This window comes from Lepisma saccharinum, chromosome 2 (genome assembly GCF_977018435.1).
Source record: "Lepisma saccharinum chromosome 2, izLepSacc3.1, whole genome shotgun sequence".
Lineage (NCBI taxonomy): Eukaryota > Metazoa > Arthropoda > Insecta > Zygentoma > Lepismatidae > Lepisma > Lepisma saccharinum.
Window position 1 is genome coordinate 17996550 of NC_139230.1, and position 23930 is coordinate 18020479.

General features: G+C 35.7%; 2 protein-coding genes across 18 annotated transcripts in view; one reads left to right on the forward strand and one right to left on the reverse strand.

Annotated features, from left to right (window-relative positions):
* The window catches only part of LOC145983942 (uncharacterized), a 48729-nt gene extending 25164 nt beyond the window's left edge, over positions 1-23565 (forward strand). For 4 of the 8 annotated variants that reach the window (XM_083117132.1, XM_083117126.1, XM_083117133.1 and 1 more), the window contains 2 exons: positions 14954-15180; positions 23526-23565. In XM_083117132.1, coding sequence (XP_082973258.1) covers positions 14954-15180; positions 23526-23532 — 234 coding nt within the window. In that variant the 3' untranslated portion in view covers positions 23533-23565. Of the gene's footprint in view, positions 1-14953; positions 16207-23525 lie in introns of those variants that run through there. The other 4 variants (XM_083117130.1, XM_083117131.1, XM_083117125.1 and 1 more) reach the window with 1 other exon arrangement.
* Positions 1-23930, reverse strand: part of Ssdp (Sequence-specific single-stranded DNA-binding protein) — a 294147-nt gene that overhangs the window by 77032 nt on the left and 193185 nt on the right. For 8 of the 10 annotated variants that reach the window (XM_083117123.1, XM_083117116.1, XM_083117115.1 and 5 more), the window contains one exon: positions 14204-14302. The exons of the other annotated variants lie outside the window; for them this stretch is intronic. In XM_083117123.1, coding sequence (XP_082973249.1) covers positions 14204-14302 — 99 coding nt within the window. The remainder of the gene's footprint in view (positions 1-14203; positions 14303-23930) is intronic. 10 annotated transcript variants of the gene reach the window in all.

A 23930-nucleotide genomic window follows, 5' to 3' on the forward strand; every position in this document is an offset into this window, starting at 1 on the left:
CTTAGCTATCCTCAACACCAAGCACGTGGAAAAAAATTGAAGCAAATCAAGTGGCATAAGTGAAGGAGAGCCTTCATCATGAACAATGGTCACACATGGAAAATTTAAATCCTGCACATCTTGCTACAATGGGTATCACTGGTTCAGTTTTACCTCAGAGTGAGTTGTGGAATCACCTACATCGACAAGCTCTGATCATCAGTGGCGTGGCATTATTGAATGCCAATACGCCCGGCGTTCCCCAATTTAAAATGAGAAAAAATGCTTGACTTGAATGTTAAAAGTAAAAAGTATAAAATTACTAATTATATACATGTTTGAGCTATATGGCATTATAATAGCTATTTATCTATGTATGCCTACAACACTCCACTAAACAGCTCTCGTTGTAGCATTTTTCTGATGCCTTTGCTGACCCGATGCTGAGGAGGTTTGGCGTACAGGACTCTGCCTGCCTGAAGGAAAAGCTTGGATCTCTACAGCACGTGTGAAAGGGTCTCTTTGATGCCGGCGTACGAAGCACCTGATTGGTTCTAGGGCTCATGCGACTCTTCCTGCTTTTAGATGCAGACGACAAACGTACCCGGTTCTTCGTGCTCATGCTGTGTGATGCTACTATATCCAATATGACTCAAGGAACTTTACCAAACTCAAATATGCCACTTCTTTGTGTAATTTATCACACGAACAGCGATGTTCATTAAAAACTTGAAAGACAACACAGTTTTCGTCGGAGTTTTCAGTCCTCGTAGCATGAAAGGTTAGAAACAGAGATTAAATATTAATGGGGGAAGTTCTGCTTGTGGCTGCTCTACCACTAAGCCGAAAAACTAATATATCATTAAGAAAGTTTATTTGTTTGTTAATATCTAAATCCTTTATATTTTGTCAATGGAAATGTTTAGTGTTCATTTCAAAACTCTTAATATCGAATGATCTCTGGACGAAATTATTTTAAAATGTTTATCAGTTTTTTTTTTACACAATGTGATGTATGTCAGACAGTAGTCTGTATTACTAATAAGCACTGATATGTCAGTAGAGTGTATATATGATAGGTGGATCCATCCACCGATCTCTGTGGTAGAATGGTTAGCATGGGTATACTTTTTGAGTGTCCCTTCAACTTTATCAATTTCATCACTATAATATTCATTTTCGCGATTAGCCAAAAGTGGCAGAAAAGCTAAATAAATAAACCAAATCAATCAAATGTTAGATCATCCACAATATTAATGTGTCTACTATTGTTCTGGAAGTGCTTGTGATTCAGGCACGTTTTTTTAATGACTTGCATCATGTCGAAAGGTTTCTTTGGTTAGCTGTGTGTGCTGAAAGAAACAAAATATAGTTTGTTATGATTAGAGCTAGGAATTTTAGGTGCTGCACCTTAAATTTTTTTGTGTGAAAATGGGTAAAAAAGTGACTCATCCCCAAAATAAGCACGTATTGAACTCTACTCATGGTGTTTCGGTTGCACCTTTTTGCACCTTTTTCACAATCTCAGAACCTTTTCCACCTTTTTCACAATCTCAGAACCTTTTGTACCTTTTCGCCCTTTTTGCATCTTTATCATTTTTTTAAATACAACTCGCGCGCTGTTTAACCCCACCCACATTCGAGGCACGGCTTCTTGGCACGCGATTCTTGTTTACCGCACAACAATGAATCGGCTTTCTTCAGTTCTTGGACGTTAATGTAGTAAGTGCGCGGACTTTATTAAACAGTGCCAACAATGACGCGTTACAATTGCTAGAAGTTGTGTTCTTTTTTGTCCTATGCTGTATTGTTTACGAATTGTTGTAGGAAAGCTGGTTCGTTTTTGTTTCCTTCTCCCGTCTCAGCTAGCAAGGTAACTGCAGTCTGTGATCGACTGATCGATGCATCGGATTTGCTTGTTCACCATGCCAAAACATACAGTAAATGTTGGGAAACTGCAGGACATTGTTAAACAGTTTAGCGGTGACAGCATTCAGAGTGATGGATCTGTTCTGAAGTGTAATGTGTGTGATATTTCTATTGCTGTAGATGACAAACACCAACGCACTCGGGTTGTGCAGCATCTACAAAGTGGGAACAACGTCAGGAATAAGAACTACGAGATGGTAAAGGTGGGAAGCGACAGCAATTCGTTGGTGAGGCGCTTGCATCTTCGAGTTCCAGAAATATAAATGAATTTTTTTGTGAGACAGCAAGACCATTTATAGCATGTGGAATACCTCTTTCGAAACTTAACAATCCTGTCATGAAATCATATTTGCAAAAATATACTGGGAACTCAGTTCCAGTTGAGAGCACCTTAAGGAAATCCTACCTTCAACCTCTTTATGAAGCTAAAATCTCGCAGATCAGGCAAATAGTAGCTGACCATCCAGTCTATTTCATACTAGATGAAACCACAGATAGGCCAAACAGGTACGTTTTGAACATTTTAGTAGCACCTCTCAATGGACAACTAGTGAAACCCATGCTTTAAAAACATATTTTCTCGGCAAAACAGATAATGCAAGTGTAATGCAAAGTTACAATGATGCATGTTTTGTACTGTGGCCGGATGGCGTAAAATATGATAGTGTGTGGTTAGTTCTTCAACCAAGCATCTTATATGTTAGCTGCATTTTCTAATCTGAAGAATATATATCCTAACTTAAAACATGTGACCTGCATTGTTCATGCTTTGCATCGAGTTTGTGAAACTCTTAAAGATGAATATACATATGTGAACGAATTTGTTTCTAGCATTAAGAAAATACTGAAAAGGCTCCTTCTAGAATACAGAAGTACGTAGAAATTACGAAACTTCCACTACCACCCTCTCCCATCCTCACTAGATGGGGTACATGGTTAAAAGCTGCAGTGTTTATTTGCAATAATTTCCATATCGAAATTTTTAGATGCTTTCCCTAGTGATTCCTGAGCTGTAGAAAAAGCCAAAAAACTTGCACTTAAACAGGAATTGCAAGATGAACTCTATATTGTACATGGCTTCTCTTTCCTTACTACCGCAATCACAAAACTGGAGGAGCAGTGTCCTGAAAAGGAAGCACAGTGGGCTGTTTTGATGGATGTGCAACGAGAGCTGCAAGGGGTCGGGAAAGAGAAGTTAGAACAAAGTTTAGCCAAAAACCCTGATGTTCAAGAAGTCGCAACCAACAAGGGTGTGGATTACCAGTTGAAAACAAAATACACACCACTTGTACCTGCTTAGTGACCGCAGATGTAGCCTCACTCAGAAGAACATAGACATTTTGAATGTAATCTATTTTAACAGTTATCTAGATGACTAATTCTAAGCAAGTAAGAAGACGCATGTTTTCCTTTATGTCGCTTTCTAATGTATCAGAGAATTTTCTTTGCTTAGTTATATTAAACGATTTAATACCAGATAATACTCTGTGTCTTTATCCAGACAAGTTGAATCATATATGTATGCAATGCTCACAATAAATTTTACATCTGAAAATTAGCACCTATTTTAGCACCTTTTTTGTACAAAAATTGGCACCTTTTTTGCACCTTTATTGGCAAATTTTTGCACCTAAAATTCCTAGCTCTGGTTATGATGTACTATGCTTTGGGCAAAAGACTCCGAATTGCGTAACGTATTCTGATGAAAAATCTAATAAAAAAAGCTATAAAACACCAGTCTTCGGAACTTTTGTTGCTTAGTGAGGCATCTCATTTTCTAGCTATTAAATGGAATATTATTGGAATCCTACCGACTTCAGGCAACAAAACACAATGGTTTATCAGGGTTTAACAGCAGTTAGTCAGCCGTGTAGGTAGGATGGGAACACAGCTCCTCTAGAAGTATTATCAAGTCCTTATGGCTTTTTTTTTTAACAGTTATGTAATTTTAAGTCTTTTAATCCAAAAACCTTTTAACCTAATCCTGGATTTGTCCACCTGACGAAGTATTTTATGTCCTGATAAAAAGGAAACCTGAAGAAGCAGAGCGTAGCTCTGCGAAACGTCGTTTATAAGATTGTTTTAACAACGATACTCACTCACGTAAGTGTTTATTATATATTTTTCTTTAATTATAATAAAGTGAGTAAACGCTCTCTCTTAAAATGTACAATGAAATTGTACATTCAAATAGACAATACTTACATCGACTATTCCCATAAGTACTATTAAGCCAAAGAGGTCATAGTCTTTCTTTGGACCTGGTGTTCCCACCCAAAATGCTCATGCTACGCCACTGCTGATCATCATGAAATAAGCAACGAGATATTGGAAAAGTAACAAAGGAGGAAAAGACTACTGCCAATACAGATATGTACACTGTAGAAGATAAGATCTGATCAGCAGATATTCAAGCTTTTGGAAAAGTACAGAGAATGCTGGCCCAGATCAAATGATTTGTGTTCATATTTGTCGATCAGTGAACCAGAGAAGGCAAAGAGCATTGCCAACTGGAGAGCTTACAATAGAAGTGACCTCTAGTAATACAAGCTGATAAAAGTGAATTTGCATCAGAATTGTGCTGTTTACACACCAAAACTCCTCTGCCAACAAAAAGTAGATAGATTATTGTGCTTAGCTCCTTCTATTGATGAAGCAGGTGTCATCCATGTTGGAGGGAGACTATAAAAGGCTAATTAACTCTATCTGACCTGAATTTTTTCTTGCAAATGAAAATTCTTTTTCTTTCAACTTATATTGTATTTAGGTCTAAGAAAACAAGAATATCAAATATTTTTGTGAAAAATATATTTCAGATTAGGAATTCTAAAATGATTCCAATTGGCATCATTGAGATGCATGTTACAATGTACATCTAAATACATTCACTTTATGAAAATAGTCATAACAAATAAGAAAATTTTCACTCAAATTGTTCTACACTTTTCTATATAAAATTAATAATTTTTTTTTTGGATGGTAACTACCGCGACATATTCTAAAAGAAAAAGATGTCAAAATAATAATTGTATTGTGATACATAAACTTCATATGCCAAATCTTTTGTCACGAAAAACACCCTAAATAATCATCTATAATGAAACAAACTACAGGTAATATGTAATCTATATTATATTTTTTTCACTGGTAATACTTCAAAAAGGATTCATATTGGCAGCAGAAACTAAATAATTCACGAAATATCCAAGTAATAGCTAATCAACCAAAAGGTTGCACCTGGCATGTTGTTATATACATGCAGTGGTGGCAATTGGGTTCCAAAACTGAGGAGCATGGTGCCATAACTAGGGGAGGGGGGGAAACAATTTACTTTCCCTTTGTGGATAAGATTTAGCATAGTGCAGGGGCAAAAGTGGGAGGGGACAACTGCTCCCATGCCCACCCCCTAATGGTTGCCACCATATACACGTGACCTGTTGATTCCAAATGGAATCACTACATTTTCGTAGCAAATATCCAAGCTTGTGGGCTTATACTTCATAATCTAATATGCACGTATTGAATTGTTGTTTTAAGTCCACTTTGTGCACAGAATGGCTAATCGGGACTGGACCTACAGTTTAAAAGTGGGATCTGAACCACTATGTGCCTCCACCAGGTATCGAACCCGGGACCCCTTTATTACAAGGCGATGACGCTACCACCATCGGGGAGGCCTAATATGCACATATTATTCTCCAATTATATAAGTAATAAAAAAATGATATTGATAATATTTATGTGTATAAAACATATCTATTGTTATTTATGACAGTTTCAAGGGCAGCAGGAAGTCGACCCCCCCCCCCCATGTGTACGCCAACAAACAACAGAAAACTGGGCCTGAACTGTCAATCGTGATTGAAGAGCAAACAGCTATCATCTGTCAGCAATGACTGTTACTAGGATGTATGACGTCAAAAGCGAAGAAAGTTAGTGATTCCAATTCGAATCATGTGGGCAGACAGGGTTAATATAACAGCAAACCTAAACATCAAATGTTGCTACCTTCTAAGCACAAACTAACTCTGTTAATTATTCAAAATTAGCACTTAATTTTCAACCTGACCTTAATTCTTAGAATGAAAATTGTGGATACTGAGAGGATGTGATGTGGTTTGTACTATTGTCAGAAAATGTGTAATTTGTCATCGCTTGGGTATGCAAGCTGTAGAACAATTAATAAGCAATTTACCAGGATATAGGATTAATCTTTCTTGTCCATTTTTGAACTGTGGTGTGGATTCTGCAGAGCCCAAACTTTGGAAACAAATGGTTGGACAATCTCACAGGCAATACAAAGCTTATATTGTCTTATTCATTTGTTTTGCAACAAAACCATTCATTTGTAAATAGTAAGCAGTGGAACTACAAACCATTTTTGGCTGCACTTAAATTTGTATCTCTCTGCAGAAAACCGAGCAATATATAAGTGATTGTGGGGCAACATTTGTTGGAATTCCTGAAACTTGCAAATTTCAGTGTTCTTTGTAATCTTTGTGCAGATGGGTTATGAGAGAGTGGTATTAAATCAGTAAAATACCACCATAAAAGAATAATGTGAAATGCTATACTTACATTTGAAGAATTATATACTATACTGACTCAAATAAAAAGCTGTCTGAATTCCAGGCCACTAACTGCTCTATCCAGTGATCCCAACAACATCCAATGACTTGCTCTAGGTCATTTCTTGATAGGAGATGCATTGATAGCTAAACCAAACTTAACAAGACTATCAAAGTGGCAGCTCATGCAAAAGCTGACCCAACATTTCTAATGTGGGTGGTATCAAGACTACCTTTCTCAGTTACAACAACATCCAAAGTGGACAAAGAACCAACCTAATATACCGTCTGATGACTTAGTTGTTGTCAGACTTGCACTCCCAACAGTGGAAAATTGACAGAATAATCAGTGTTCATCCAAGTAATGATGGATTGGTTAGAACAGCAACAGTGAAAACAAGTGAAGGAATCTACAAGAGGCCAATACTGAAACTTTCTCTTTTACGAGTCAGTGAAAATAGTGAAAGTGAGCAACAGTGAGATAAAAAGTAAACCTTCAGATGTTATGCATTCAATTTATAAATGTTAAACTAAAATCTATTCTATGTTTTCTATAGTCACTTAATTTTTTTGAAATTAGTAATTTCAAGGTGGGTGGTATGTTCAATAAGTAAAATAGTTGGGAGCCAAGATGGATGCCATAGATTGCAAGACTTTAGTGCAAGTTGCAAAAAGCGATGCAGTACAGTATGATTTGTCTGACTAGCATTTCCATTCCATGTCAATTTGTCTACAGTGAGACAGTGTAACACCCATTCCTGGAAAGCAGAACTCAGGAAAGAGGAGGAAATAGAAAGGGGGTTATACTCGTTTCTGAGATTATGTCCTGCAATGTGCCTTTCAGCACGGACAGCAAGTTGCCATTCTTACATGTAGTATAAGCTCACAGGCATTTCTGACAAACACACACAATAGAATATGAGACCTCCAAGAGACTGAATAATAATTACAATTCGGTCTGACATGGACTCTACGGGGTTTCAGATGTAGGCAACATCACCCACTCATTCATCAAGCAATCATGCAGTTCAGCCAGAGTTGGAAAGATGGCATCAACATTACTTTTATTCACTGTTCTAGAAAGTCCCAAAGATTTTCAATCTGGTATAAATCTGGGGTCTTTTTGAGCCAGTTGAGATACATGAATGTTTCAGAATTCATTCACACAGTCCACCTCGTAACATTTGGGTACAACCAGAAACAAGACTAATGAGGTCAGATAACAAATTTCCAGTCCATTGTTACGGTCTCGGTGCCAACCCATTCAGACCTCTGCATAGCTGTTAGCAAGGACCTCTTCTGAGGTATCCTGGTCCAGATGCTCATGGCATACAGTTCCCAATGGACTGACCCTTTTCAGAAACTGGTTTGCATTGACTGCGTGCAGGAATACTAGCTGGCTGTCAAATATTTTGCTTGTTTGTTTTTAAGTCCACTTTATGCACAGAAAGGCTAATCTGGACTAGACTACAGTTAAAATGCAATCCCAACTATCATGTGCCTCCACCGAGTACTGAACTTGAGATCCCTTTATTACAAGGTGATGGCAGTTAAGCATTTTGCAGTCGTAATGTGCTACACATGATGGTGGTTTCTATTCATAAGAAGCTTCTTTCATCTGCAATTCTGGCAATGATTTGCAGTTGACTGGGATGTCCACCCCTGATACTGCACTGAACAACACAAACGTTCATATTCATTTTTAGTTTGAATATTTTTTAGGTTTATGGCATATTTGCACACGTATTTTGCTACAAATCATTTTCCATCTGGTATGAATGTTCATTTAACAAACATTAAGGCATTTTCAAGGACATAAACTAAAATTAAATAAAGCGTTCTTCCTCTGCTTGAGACCTAGACAACCCTACAGTTCTTAAAAAAGAGTGCAGTGGATTCTGGTAAAATGTACTGGGCTTTTGCCAAAAATTCAGCTGATGTTTCAATCGCAAATTTGTCTAATTCATCATAGAGATTGTAATGATTACCTTCTGAAGTTAATGTATGGAATACAGACTATTTCTCTAATCTTCACTTTTTTAGTGCCGTTTTAAGTTTTGGACACCAAATATATCTGGTTTAAGTGGGGTACTATTTATATAGATCACAATGGCTCATCTCAAACTACTTTGGGCTATTAGTTTGGAAGTGGATCAACAGAAAAAAATGTTTCAGATAGAATTGCAACTTCCCTTCTTTCCCTTAAACAGTTTTATGTGTGTGTACCATGCACACATGGTTGACTTCATGGTTTTAGGAGGGGCATTCCATATTGATTTACAATTTCAAAATTCTCAGTATCCACGGTCCGCCATTTGGCTTGTCATAATGGTCACTGATAGGTAGTACACAAGTCTGCCACCAGGTGTCAGCACAGGACAGAGGAGTGTAATACCTGTGAACCACACTGCATTTTGACAACAGCTGTCAGTACGTGCACGAACAGCATGGAGAGTAATCAGTAGGGACAGCGCTGGACGACGTGGTCTCTGTGAAAGGAGGGTGTAAGCTCAGCAGAGATTCACAGGTGGTTGGTAGCACTGTGTGGAGAGCATGCACAGTCATGATAAACCGTGCACAACTGGGTGGATGGCTGGAAACAGAACCTCAAAACAACGGAGAAAGGAGCCAGTTCTGGAAGGAAAGTGACAGTGATGATGCCAGTCACCATCTCGTGAATGGAGCGGCTTATTCAGGAGAACAAACAGGTGCATAATGTTCTCGGAAATGGAGGTGGCCATGGGACTCACCCTGTATCACATCTTGCATGAACACCTTAAAGTGGGAAAGGTGTTTGCCAGGTTGGTTCCCAAAGCTCTGAATGCAGCACAGAGACAACAGGGTAGGGACACGAGTCACGATCTCCTGCAATGCCACAACCAGGACCCAAGAAGGCTCCATGCCCAAACTTGTGACTGGTGATGAGACTTTGCTCCATTGCCGTGAACTGGAGACCTAAGCCCAATCCATCCAGTGGAAGCATAGAGGGAGCCCATGAACATCATTTTGCAGATGTCAAGGACCTGCAAGCAACTGCCTAAGCATGGGTGTGACACACTTCAACAAAGTGGTTCCAGGATTGAGAAGTTGCCACACTGCTGGAGCAAGTGTATAGAGCAGAAGGGTCTGTGTGAGTAAGTGAAAAAATAATAATTTTAAATCAACAAGGAATGCCCCTCATATGTAGTTAACCTACAAATCATGTAATTAAAATTGTACCCTTATTTGACATATATTGTAATTCTAATTAATATCATTCAATTTATTATCTTGTAATGTGAATATTCTGCAGATTCTCTTGTATTGGAATTTTAATTGCAATGCTGAAGATGAAATATGATGAGGGAATACTCACAAAGGCCCAACCATGTCCAAGACAGGACTAAACCAGGAAACTGGTGGTGAGACCTGTACTTCCTGTTTTTATAGCCCATAGAAGCTACAAATTTATGATATAAAAATTTTGACAAACTATTTGTTTATCTACGTAATTGTTTGAGAATGTTGTTTGAAAGACAATATAGACACCATATCATAGTTTCTACAATAACAAGGAAAGGGACCAAGAATTATTTAGGGATGTGTGGCAAATGTGGATTTCTCTAACAGCAGCAGCGTCAACATCTGATTTCATACAAGAATGTAAGGAAAATTTTAGAGCAAAACTCTGGGACTCCAGGTCACAATATAATACTTCATGCCAACATAGATAACTAACTCTCCAGAGCAATTTTTTAAATTGCTGTAATTTCTTCAGGTATTGCAACTTTACTTTCTTCCTATTATAAAATAAATTTCCAGTCCAGAAAACAGGCGAAAAACTTCTTGTTTACATTGTGCATTGTACTGCATTTTTTGTCTAATTGTGAACTAATTCATGGATACACTCTTTGTGACTGCATGCATTTGTACAAAACCTTGCTTTCAATGTGTTTTACACTTGCAGCTTGATGGAAAGAATGAAACATTTACTATTTGTATATTAGTAATTTTATATAATTTTTAGCGCTTTGGTTAATCACGACACTGAGGATGAATGGGACAAACATAACAAAACCACCAATGTCTTCACCAGGATTCAAACTGAAGGCATCTGGCTTCACAATATATTATGCTGACCACTCTACCATAGTAACGAAGCAATTAAGTAAAACATTTCCTACTTTCCATTGTTAACTGGAGCTCTTCACACTACAGGTGCAATTGGGGGGTAACCCCCTATGCCCCAAGTTGAAAATAGTAAGAGAAATAATTTAACAAAACTGTTGTATTTTTAGTAAGTGGTAACTCATAATTTCAAAAATTTATTGCTGAAAAATGATAGGTATATACATAATTTTAAAGGCATTTTTAATTAAATAGGTTGACAAAGACCATCTAGTATCTCCACTACAAGAAAGAAAATATGCTTGAGAACAGTATAATTTTTAAATGAGTATTTGATCCTAATGTATGAACGGCAGTAAAAATTTCAATATTTGCTACAAACAATACAAACACATTTCAAATGGCTCCATGCATACAACTGTAATTCTGAAAATATCATACCAACAAGAATATAAAATAATGTACAGTGTACATATTATGCTATAGCCCACATGCATCACACACTCATTAGTTACTGCAATTACTAGCTACTAACTTCATAAAATTTGAACCATGTTTGAAAAAATAATGATACATAATCCAGGATTGTAATATTACTTTAGAATCTACATTCTGCTCCTTATTGGTATTAGATTAAGTGTAATCTACAGTACATGGAGAGAATTAAAAAAATACTGGACAAATAACATTCTACATTTTCTATTTTATTTAGTAATAAACATATATGTGTTAGTAATTTCATCTTTACAAATGCAAACACTAATGGTTACAATGAGAAAAATTATTTTCTTAGTGCACATGTGTACTTAAATCTTTATCACTTTTTATCTTTGGTGCAAGAGGTTCCAGGTATGATCCCTGATGTTAATACGGAAATGTCAAGTGTTCCAGCACCATAAGCATGATTCAAGAGCTACTTGAAAAGAAACAAGGCTAAATAACAACGGTAATGGGACTTGATATACTCACTACCATTATCCAATGAAAATCAAAACTTGGCCCTGAAGTGGGGTGTTATGTCACAATTTGCTTTCTTATGTTATCCTCTAAGTGTGTTAATAACAACACCAAGGTAATGTTGTTTTAAATGGATAGAATTTATCCCCAGCGTAAAGCAGGTTAATTTGAATCCTGAATATAATTATCTTTAGTACACTTATGTATTTACTGTTAAAGAGTGGTGTTTCTTCCGTTAATGTTTCAATCCAGCTTTCTTCGATTTCACTCTGGGCATTGTTAGAAACAGATTGCAAAGCTTGATTGAAACACTAGCAGCTAAAGAATTTCATGCAAATAAAAGTAATCCTTCTCTATTGTACGTGATCATTATGTTATTCAGTCCACTAGGGAAATATGTGCATAACAACAGAGAGCAATTTAGTGAAAAGTATTAGTTGATTATGTAGTTTTAAGAAGGCCTTACAAAAGCATAAGAACAGTCAAATTTAAGTCCCGAGATGACAAGTAATTGTGTCTTCTGTGGCACAGTTTCACCATCTTTCCACTGTAACCTGGCAAGACACATGCATGCATGAAGGCAATATTTATTTTTCTGCAGAAACAAAAGTGACATTCTAAGACCAGGAGGCTGGTATTCATAATATTTGTTCTGGACATGTAATTTCAGGATTTATCTAGTACAAACACATGTAAAATCTAATAGCAATTTCTATTAATATCGGTGTTGGTCCTCCTAAGGTTTTCTACAACTCATTATGACACTGCATTCCAGTAAATTTACATGATTTGATCTGTGAAGGTGTTGGATTCAAGTCTTCACTAGTGCTCTTCATGTGTACATACAAAGAATCTGAATGTATAACCACATCAATGCAAAATAACTTGTTTTGCTTGTTCTACAAAATTTCAATTCTCAGAAATTGAAAACTCATTGTATATGGATGCACTATTATGAAACATGTTGTTCTCCTGCATTAAAGGAATATGATATGAGAAACATTAATGAGATATAACAGCATATCCAGTTGCATCTCCTTTCCAGTGCAATATCAAAAAGTTGTTTAAGTTCATTTTAAGTTCTGATAGGCTGATCAGGACTTGATTTACAATTTAAAGTGAGATTCAAACCACTGTGTACTGTACCTCCAATGGAGATGAATGACGCCTAGTCCCATTTGTGCATTATCATATATAGAATCAGTAGTACTGGAAAGCTATTTTTAGATTTTCCCATTAATTCTCTACTACTTTGCTATTTCAATTTGAATGCTTAGATGACTTCATGACACTTTATATAATGGAAAATCCTGTGGTTCAATAACATAGAGTTCATAAGTAAATATGGAATAATGTCCTGTAAGAGAGAATTGAAGTGCATTTAGGTAGGAAAAAAAAAAGTTATCCAGCAAGTGCTTAATACACCCAACCACTAACCAAAGTTTCATTGCCACAAAACTTGCTCTTTTTTAATTGAAACAGCTCCTTATTGTGACATAAACTGTATGAAAACAATACACATGTCTTGTTTTATCTTATTTACTGCTGTGACATTACCATAGGAAAATTTCGAAGAAACTATGTAAACCAATAAGATAATGGTAGGAGGGGAAGAATGGTGAAACTATGTACCTGTACCTTACGATTTCATAATCTTAGAAATTATTACATCTAGTTACATAGTCTAAACAATCTGTACATACAATTATATGAAAGGAGTGGAGAGTAAAATGCTAGTAGCAACCTATCAATATAGGTTGTACGTCTTACCAACACTCAATGGCCCTTATGTTTGATATTTTTTCATAAAGGTCAATACTTTGTTTCAAACAAACATGCAGCTATTGTGAATTCTGAAAAAAGAAATCGGAAGTTTATAAAATCCTCTTAGAGCATCCAGGAGACTTTTCATGCAAATCTCCAGATCTGTTGCATTGAATTTTGTGATATTTTAATGGAACCAGCATCATGTAAAATCTATGCAACAGGCCATGCCATAAACATGAATACTCTGGTACATTTTTCTCGAAACTCGGAACATTGGGGTGGTGCTTCACAAAGCAGTCAATGCCCCTTTAACTGATATCATAACGCTGCTGCTGAAACTTAAAGAGAGTATTTATGGCGACAATGTTAGTACAAGGCTCAAACCCCGAAAATAATGAACTGAAATTATGGTTTGTTGTTATTATTATTATCAGGGAGTCCAAATACAGAGGGATGTTACCACACAATTGTTTGGTTAAGAAGTGTGAACATACATGTGCAACATACACTGTGCAGAATGTAAGTATTATTAATTGTGCTTCTAGCAAGTTAAAGAATGGTGCACGTTGCAAACATATTTGTAAGTTCCAAACAGTACATTTCACCGGTAATCATGTTACATACAATGTTTTTTCTTTCTTTAAATTGCATACCCATCATATCAAATTTCAATAGCATGGGCACACACACACATACACATTTTCAATCACATGATCACAAACAATATCAGCACACACAAGAAAACCCTGATCAACTGTTCACCTAACTACATATTAAAACTGTTAGTCCAATGCAAGCACATACATTCCTTGGCAAAGACATGCAGTTCTACAATCCACACCACGCGAGCAGCTACGAAACATGCACCTCTGGAGGATAACAGGGGGTGGACTCACCTGATTGGACATCATTTGACTATGCGGGGGTGGGGGCTGGGGGTGTGGGGACGGCTGTGAAGATGGATGCGTCGGCGGTGATGGCCTCATTGTAGAGTTCTGGAACAAAGCAGCGCAAGAACGTCAACAAACCAATTCCTTCATTCTGCTAAAAGTCTTTTTAATTAACATTTCCATGCTTTGCTTGTCAGCAAAAACTGAGCATGATGACATCTACATACCAGGAAAGCATCTGCATTACTTTCATATGAAGTATGAATAACTTGTTCAGTAATCCTATTACTATTCCATCTAACTTAAACCTGTGATTTTACATATTTCAGTGTTTAGTCAAAACTCAGTTTTGACTTTTGGTAAAGACTGATCAAAGCTGATTGTGGCTTAGGAAAGAAGGAAAATGGGACAGTGGTTATTGGAATCAGAACAACCATGTGAATCTGACCTACAAAATTATCTTTTTATATTGGGATGCAAGATGATATATGAAATGAATAAATAGCTACTTTATTAGCACGATACTGCTGAAAGTAATACAAAAATTTGGAGATGTTTTAAAACTATTTCAAAGAAAACTTCATAATTTTTATGATGATTATGAAACACCACCATTACCAGATGTGCCAAATTGACTATTTTGTAGGTAAAAAATGACACTGAATCTTAGATAATTATTATAGTCCCTTGAATGTTGTTATTTGTGTTTCTGTATTAACATAATACAGTTGAAAGAAATTCAAATTCTCTTTGCAGGTTCAAATTATGCTGGAAGTGAGTACACGTGGAAATCTCAAACTTATTACGCTGCTTTGGCCAAATGCAAAATTGGACAAAATAGATTTCAAGGAAAGAAGTGGGCAACAAAAGGAAGCATTTGCAGTTTTACAATCAAAGCACAAACTTTACTTTGTATTTGTTGAACTTAAAGAGGAGATTGATGCAGGAAGAGAAGGTAGACATACCATAGTCAGGACGCTGAAGTAAGCTGGTTCTTACTTTTCACATTATTCATCTGCATGGAAACTATGTTCACGATATGCTTCTTTTAATATATTTATTTAAATGGATTTGCAAGTCAATTTTTTTTTGTTTTCACATTTTGTGTTCTGTGTAAACTTGATATTAGGAAGTTTCCATCATATTTAATTGGAAGTGTATGAATATTTTTAACATTTTAGTATGGTAAAGTAACTTGCCTGCATATCCTGACTATGGTTTTTTAAGAAACTTCTTTGGTCAGGGAACTAACGCCAGGATAGAGTACAAAAGCTATTGATTCCATTTGTTACTAGTTATTCTTTACTGCTAAGAAGCACATCTAGTTCTTGCACTGGAGGCAAAATCATAGGGAAATCTTTCTGTATGCACTTCATATGGAGAACACATACATGCATGGGCTGATTTCTGTAGGGATGAACTAATTCAAGAAAACAACATACCAATAGAAATCAATAATAAACTTTTGGCATCTTCTGTAATGCACATAAAAGGTATGAATAATATTGTGAGAAATCATTCCATCTGGTTATGTACATGCTGATACAATACATGTAACAATGTTTCAAGTGCATATATTCTATAATAATTGATTTGTCAGTCACAATTAAAATATAAGAACACATAAAAAGTATTTTAGTTATAATTTGACATTGATCTTATCCTTGTATCAAGACTGATAAAAAATGACAAAATTTGTGAGTTATTGTGGTACACAAGATGTGTAAAAATTAAATGCAATAATAAAAATGTTTTATGCATTTTTAAAACTTAATACCCCCCAATGAAAAGCACATGCATGTATTACTGAATGGGAATTCAAAATTCATTCACAACTGTTATTTTCTGTTGGTTTTATTCTTTACCATGTTGAGTTTATAGCACATTTACAATGTCCATGCATATTTCTTTTTTTATTATTACTTTAACCATATAAGACTCTGCAATGAAAGCACACAAACAGACAAAGGACAAGACGGCACACAATAAGGCACTTTGGTTTTTCAAAATTCACCAGAAAGTAGGTACAAGGCAGCTCCTCAACAGGACTGACCATTTACCATAATTTCAATTTGTAAATATAAATTTATTTCAGAACAAATTTTCTTTAACAAGTGAATGTCATATAACCTATACATACACACTATTGCATTTTGTGGCAATTGACATGAGTGCATACAGGAATATGCCATTTCTCAGAACTTTTTTGTGCTATGATTCAAATTAATTCTAGAACTGTATACCTATTTTCTTGATGCTTGTGGCATAATTTTGTGTGTATTAAGAAAGGAGTTATTTCTTTATTATGAAAGAAATAATTCACATTAGAAGAGAATTACCAGTAAGTGTACAGTTTGTTTCTCCAAAGATATATTTTTGTTTTAGATCATACCAGTTGTTTCTTGCAAATTTTCTCTCATTCGGAACTAATTAACTATTACTAACCATTCTGTTATTAATATAAAATTGTTTTGCAAATGTGCTATTTTTTTTTCATGAATTGTTATCGAAGTCTTTTTAATGAAGACTTTGATAACCCCCCCCCCCATCTTGCTAAGACATGGACAAGCACTTGGATACTATAAATAGAAACAACCAATTTCATTAACTTTCTGAATTTTCAGATCTACATCATTTATTAGTTCCTTCAAAACTGCAAAAGTCATAGATTCCTTGCTATCAACTTATAACCATATTCAAAATAATAAAAAGTCAGAATCGAGCAAATTTCCTGGCAATATCTAAGTTTCACTTTGAAGTACCATGAAAAAATTCTCAGAATATCTGTTGAGAGATTTGATGACAATATGCCTGTGTGTTTACTGAGAGTTGTATACTAAAGAGCTGCAGGAAGAGAATTTTGCTCAAGCACCAAATAGGATGGAGACGCTATTTTACACATGGAATTGAGAGCTTCTTCACTCGAGCAAATAATGCTTGAACAGGCAATATAAGTAGTGTACACTCAATGCCCAATAGTGCACATATAACCATAATTTGTCTGTGGTAGTGGGCTCTCAAATATAGATTGTGGATTGTGAAGTGAAAGACACAGTGAAATTGAACCTTAACACAGTCATCATCTCCATGTTAAAATGTAGTTTATCCAATACACAGTGATACAAGAAAATGCAATTGATGATTGCAGTCTGAAACTACCAAGGTGGACATTTTACATATATGTGTTCATGATTATTGTCACATTAAAATGATACTCCATTGTATACGCTCGAGCGAAAGTGGTCCCATGCACTACTCTATTGTATACTTTTCATACTAGATGACCTTTTTCACAACTGTCCATTGTGTACAGTAAAAACTAGCCAAAACAACTGAGGCATAATGTGTGCAAAGTGGTGAAGTCTTCATAGATGATGCCACATTGTTATCATCTTACATTGCATGTGGCTTGCGTGTCCTAAAAAATAGGTACAGTATGTAGTTTGACATGCAGACTTAAATTCAAAAGCAAAATTTCAAATGCAGTCACACTAGTTACAAATGTGGGAGTTTGTTTCTTTCTACAGTATACTTGAATGGATATCTTCTGTTTTTCAACTGAAGGAGATCAGTCTGCAGGTACGAAGTTATCATAAAAAGAAACATGCAAAATGGAAAATGAGTGAATTGAAATTATTGAATGCCTGACCACCATGAAGATACATATATTTTATTGTGATTTCTGGATCATAAAGGTTCTTTTTCCATGGTAATTACAAATAGCATTGGGAAAGGTGAAAAAATACCTGCAAGAAAAAATCTGGCTACATTGCCTCTCTCTCTAGCTTATCTGGACTGCAGAGGTTGAGTAGGAATAGTGTATGTTTGTATATATATTTCTTACTTTGCATCATGTTTCTGCCTCTTTTGGCCTATTGTGATGAAGATTGGTAATTAGATGGAAATTATGAAAGAAACACCTATGCCCACACTGCAATCTTTTATAGTTAAATCACGAGTCAACCATTCAACTCTCTTGGTCAACTACTTAACATCAGCATCCTGATTTGTGATTGAATTGCTATGCACAGAGTGTGTAAATACCTAGCACATTATTGCCACCATGAGAACCAGCTTCACCAACATTTGAACTTTGTGTGCTCTTCCTAAAATATGCTGGCAGTGGGCTTTCACTATGTGTACCACAATATATAAGAAATTAATATCTCACAGAAGATACAACTGAAATTACAAAGCACAGAAGCCATAGCACTGACTTTCTTGTGCACATTACACATTTATTCCAAATTTTTCAAGTGCTAAAAATCCTGGTTTTCACGAGAACGTGTAGAGCAGTAAAACGACATATGGAGTCTACAGTAAACTCTTCAGCTGGTACAACTTGATTGGCAAGACAAAATACACACATAATTACCCTCTATTACCTATACACACTTTTCCCCTTCTCTTTCTGACTGCTATCAATCATCATTGTAGTAATAAAAAGATATTTGTAGATTCTTTCTCTGTAGTGGCTAGCAGAAACTAGCACAAAAAATATTATTACAAGAGATGTTTCATTTCGGCAAGTAGCTAGTTTTCCAATCTGAGGAAACTTTGTGTTGAGAGGGAAAAACTGCTACTTTACTAAACATAAAATTCTCTCACTAACTGTGATCAACATATTCATTTGTTAGTTGCAAGATGGCAAATAGGAGGCACGTGCATTGTGAATGTACAATGGACTAAGATGAAAGTCATCAATGGTAATTGATTGATTGATTGAGTTGGTGTTTTAAGTCCACTTTATGCACAGAAAGGCTACTCGGGACTGGATGCACAGTTTAAAGTGGGATCCGAACCACTATGTGCCTCCACTGGGTATCGAACCCAGGACACTTTGATTACAAGGTGATGACGCTACCACTGCACCATTGGAGAGGCCATTAATACAATGGTAAGTACAGTCCATAACATTCCCCATAAAACAGATATGCCTTTTAACTATTGTAGACTTCTCACAGTATGTACAGTATGAAAAGTAGGAATGGGACCGATTACTTGGTATTCTATCAGTATCAGTCAATATAGGTGTATTGGTAATATTACCAACCATTTTACCCATACAAAAATGCCTGTAATTTAGTGTAAAATTCTGCCATTTGTTGTTACTTTTATCGATGTAAACATATAGTTCACACACATCAGTTTTGTAAAGTAAATGCCTAATATGGACTTTAGTTTTGCAAGCAAAACTCATTGTAGTCACCTGATTGCATACATTAACTAATGAGGTTAATGAACCATTCATCTTCCACAAGAAACATTTGCAATTTTATATCAAGCTGGAAGAGTATCAGTTGGTAATGAAAAGCATGGATTGTGAGATTACTGTCAATTGATACCATCTGTAAACACCTTACAACTCAACTACGCATCCAGGAAAAGCCATGAAAACACATGCAACCTATAAACTGAATCCTGCTACTTTACCGAATAATTCTGGAGGAACTCAGTATTTCAGTTTAGGGAACTAAATAATTAAATATTGTACGTAAGTAAAGATGGGCATATACACTGCACTACATGCCCAAAGAAAGGGGGGGGGGGTGTAACAATCCCTCCTTTGGCCTGAAATTCCTCTCAAAAGAATATCAAATGCAGGAAATGATGGCAAAATATAGGACTGACTACTAAGGAAGATGTAAATCCCCCCCCCCCCTTATGGTTATACCAATCATCCCTTATGAAAATTCTGGACACAGCACTAATAAACTGGGATTTTTAATCACCTGCCTGCACTTATACTTTACTAGTTCAAAATATTGTTATGAAAGGCTTTTACTATTCCTAGTCAGGATTCTAGGTACAGTGTAAAATGATTTTACACAAGAAAGCACTGGGTACTTACAGCAACAGTCAATGTTGAAACAGATTGAGCTGCTATTTAGTACATATTTTCTGGCTCATACCAGAAACACATTTGAAATGAAGCATATTTATAGCTAGTAACAACAGAGATTCATAATGCATTCCATGCTCTTCACACTGCAATGAGGTTTCCAAGTGTTCATATTAATCAACGTCTACAAATAATAAAAACATGATGCACTGTATTTGTCTTTTTGCAAACATTAATCTATTTAACATTGAAACTCATACTTTGTCATCTTGTAAGTAGCACAAATGTGTGTTGACCTCAAGAAGCAGTCAGGCCTGTCTGTGTCCTTCTCACTCAACCCTATTCCAACACTGAGTCATTAGGGTTGCCTAATTATGTCACAATAAACCTGTATGGCATGGCACACAAACAGAAGCCCCCGCCCCTCTGCAGACGATTGTTGTATTTGCATCGTCATGCATATTTCCATGTTGTATATTAATGTTACAAGGAAGAGTAACGACAACCTACTTGCAACTATTGTCCAACTTTCACGACTCAATTCTGTGATATTTGATAATTCAGGGACGCATGTTGGTTTTCACTTGCTCCTTGCTGTCTAGCAGACAACTTTTACATTCTTCAACAAAAAGGTATGAACAAAAAATAAGAACACAAATGAACTCGCAATATTTAACTGTATGGAAATATGGAATAGAAATAAAGCTAGAAATATGGAATAGAAATAAAGCTATGTGAAATGGAAACCAAAAGATGTAGTATCAACATTATAAGATGAAGGAGATTCAGTAATAATATATACTAGTTTGGATTGGATTGATTTGGTGTTTTAAGTCCACTTTATGCATATTAAGGCTAATAGGGACTGGACCTACAGTTTAAAGTGGGATCCAAACCACTATGTGCCTCCAGCAGGTATCGAACCTGGGAACCCTTGATTACAAGGCAAGGACGAGTTATAATAGTATCTTCTCATATATATGTTCAATGTAGTGGAATTTATGTAGCAGTTATATTCTTAAAAACATCATATAGCCATGAGGAAACATTCAATTACAGCATTTGATTTCAAGATTAACGAAGTCAGTGTGCTCTTTTAAACTAATTGTATGACATATCAGAATTTTATTAACACTTGCACACTGAGTTTAGTTTTAATCTGCACACTGTCAATACACCTTCCAATGAGTACACACATAAACCTTTGTTTATGCTGCTATATTTTCTCATTCACTTCCTAAATGTTAAAAACTTATCAAAATGTTATGTACTGTGCCTCCAACAAAGTCTCAAACCTAGGTCTTCATAATTCTGTACCACTGGGCTCGCCAAGTGTAAGCTTTTATGCCAACTCCAGGTATATTGCAACTTCTTATGTCATCTCAATGGACACTATTACAACGGATGAATTTACACAGAGGTCTGATCAGACCTGCCTTGTCTCACCTGGTCTTCCAACAGCTGCCAAATACTGACCTTTCGAAAAGCAACCACAGGGCACTGACACTATAGACTAAGTCTATCCCACATTTTACGGAAGTCAGATTCAATATAAGTTGCACAATTGTATGTGCTGCACACTAACCAGTACCACAAAAACAACTCATGAAAAGTGTCTTGAATAAGACACAAAAAGTGTTAGTGTTATACTACAATGTGGCAACAGCATATGCATTACGTGTTGCTCCTTTGGTTTTCATTTGCTCCTTGCTGTCTAGCAGACAACTTTTCCTATAGTTTCCAACTGCAGAAGAACTATTGAGCCATTTCTAGGATTGGAAGGGCAACAGGTTAGACAAAACACAGTTTAAGTTGTAGAAAATGTGATGTCTGTAGAAGTTGGTTGGTTTGGTAGCTCAGAGAAAACATTGGTATGGAATGCCAGCATGGACGTCCGAATGAATGTCCACCAAAAAATTATATATTTCACACAATTTCATTTCAGTCACAGTAACTTATGTTAATTATTATAAATTCGTTGAAGAAACATGCTAATTTTAGACTGAAATAGTGTTTTTTTGAGTGGGCATCACTATTATGGGGGAAAATATGCCTCCTTTGCCCCCTGGAAAAAAAAAACCTTACTTGCCCCTCCCTGGAAAAAATCCTGCGAACGTCCATGAATGTCAGATGCAGGTTCAATTCCTGGTTGAGCCATAATGTCCACATAACTTTCCAATAAATTTTAGTGAATATCTAAGATTGTAAATTATAGAAATTTTGTAATTATATATTTTTTTATATGAACTGTACTGAACCCTCTAAATACCAATATATATGGAATATATGGAGTAATAAAATTGAAGTATATCGTCTGTTTACCACAAGCTATTTCCTGTAACTAACTCTTGTTTAATCCCTGAATCTTGTGTCTGCATACATTAGAAGTTGTTTGTGAAATGTAACTTCAAACGGTATATGTAGATAGATATTTGTGCATAGATTCAATTAAGACTAGACCTTGTACAGTTATAGATTCTTCTGGGTTGAAAAGACCCCATTGACTTTCAATGAAGTTGTTACAACCCACAAGTGTCTGTGACTGCACTTGCCACGTGAATACCTTTTTCATAATATTTTTTCTTTCTTTCTGTATAGGGATAGAGCTATTCCAATACTTAATGTATCCTCCTAGGCAAATGAGAAAGCATACATTTCATCTCGTTACATGATTTTCTTTCCAATTCATGAGAAAATCTTTCTAATTTTTGAACACCTTGGACTAAGCTTCAATGTTCAGCTGTTTTTGAAACATAAGAGACAAGAAGGACAACACAGAACATAACTTTGTAAATTATATGCAGATTGCTGTCAGCTCCTGGTATGAAACTTAAGATTTTCATCAATTGCAAATAAGCAAACAGGAAATGGAGATACTGTAGGTATTCATACTGGTCCAGTATATAGAGTAAAATTACCTGAAACTGTTACCGTAATGGCTAGGGCTAGGAAGTTGATGAAAAATCCTATTTCTTTCTGGGTCTTGAAGGCCTCAAAATAGTTAGTTTCTCTTCAGTTAGAGTCAGAAAACATTGTTTTATGTTGCTTTTTTTTTTTTAATTCAGCCTTTCTTGGATTTTATGTCATTTTTCAATATTTTGTGCTGTTTTTGTTGCATATTTTATCATTTTTGAGGTTTCTTCTTGCTCCTTCCCTGTTGTTTCATGAAATTTAAATGCATTTGATAGCATAACTTACATATTTAAATTTCCTAACATGGTCTCTTTAGCAAAACGCCATTAATCGAAAACATGGTCAATGCAAAAGCACAATATTCTTCTTAACTGAAATTTTTGGCAATGGATTAAATAATTAATTGCCGTAAATTTATTTTCCCTCCAGCAAGCCTAAAATACTTTGGGTGAAACCTACTTTGAGGTTCCCTTGTTGGCCACTATCATCACTTTAATTTTTGGTTTTAAAGTAAAATCAGTCACAACATATAAAAATTATAATCTGATGCACATGAAACAACTGTATTTTCAGATGCTGACTGACTTCTGTATCGTGCAAGGCCCATTCTGAAAGGAGGTGAATGACTTATGTAGAAAAACCTTGCAGTGTATTTACGTAACCTTGGAATAGGAATAAAGACAACTACGTTAGCACTTAATTGCTTTTTTTCCCTTTGCTTCTGTAGTTTAAACCAGCAAACAACAGGTTTTATCAAATTATTCAATTACTCTACTGAAATTTATGAAATAAATAAAGCTTTCATTTTGAGAGCAAGAATTCTTTTTAGGTCATCAACTTCAGATACCTAATAATGGAAAATTTAAAATTCTACAAAAATATATGTACCATCTACGGCATAATAAAAAGCTAGGTATTTCAATCTATACAAAAGATTCTTCATCAGAAGTTTTTGCTTTATACAAAGGCAGAGAAAAA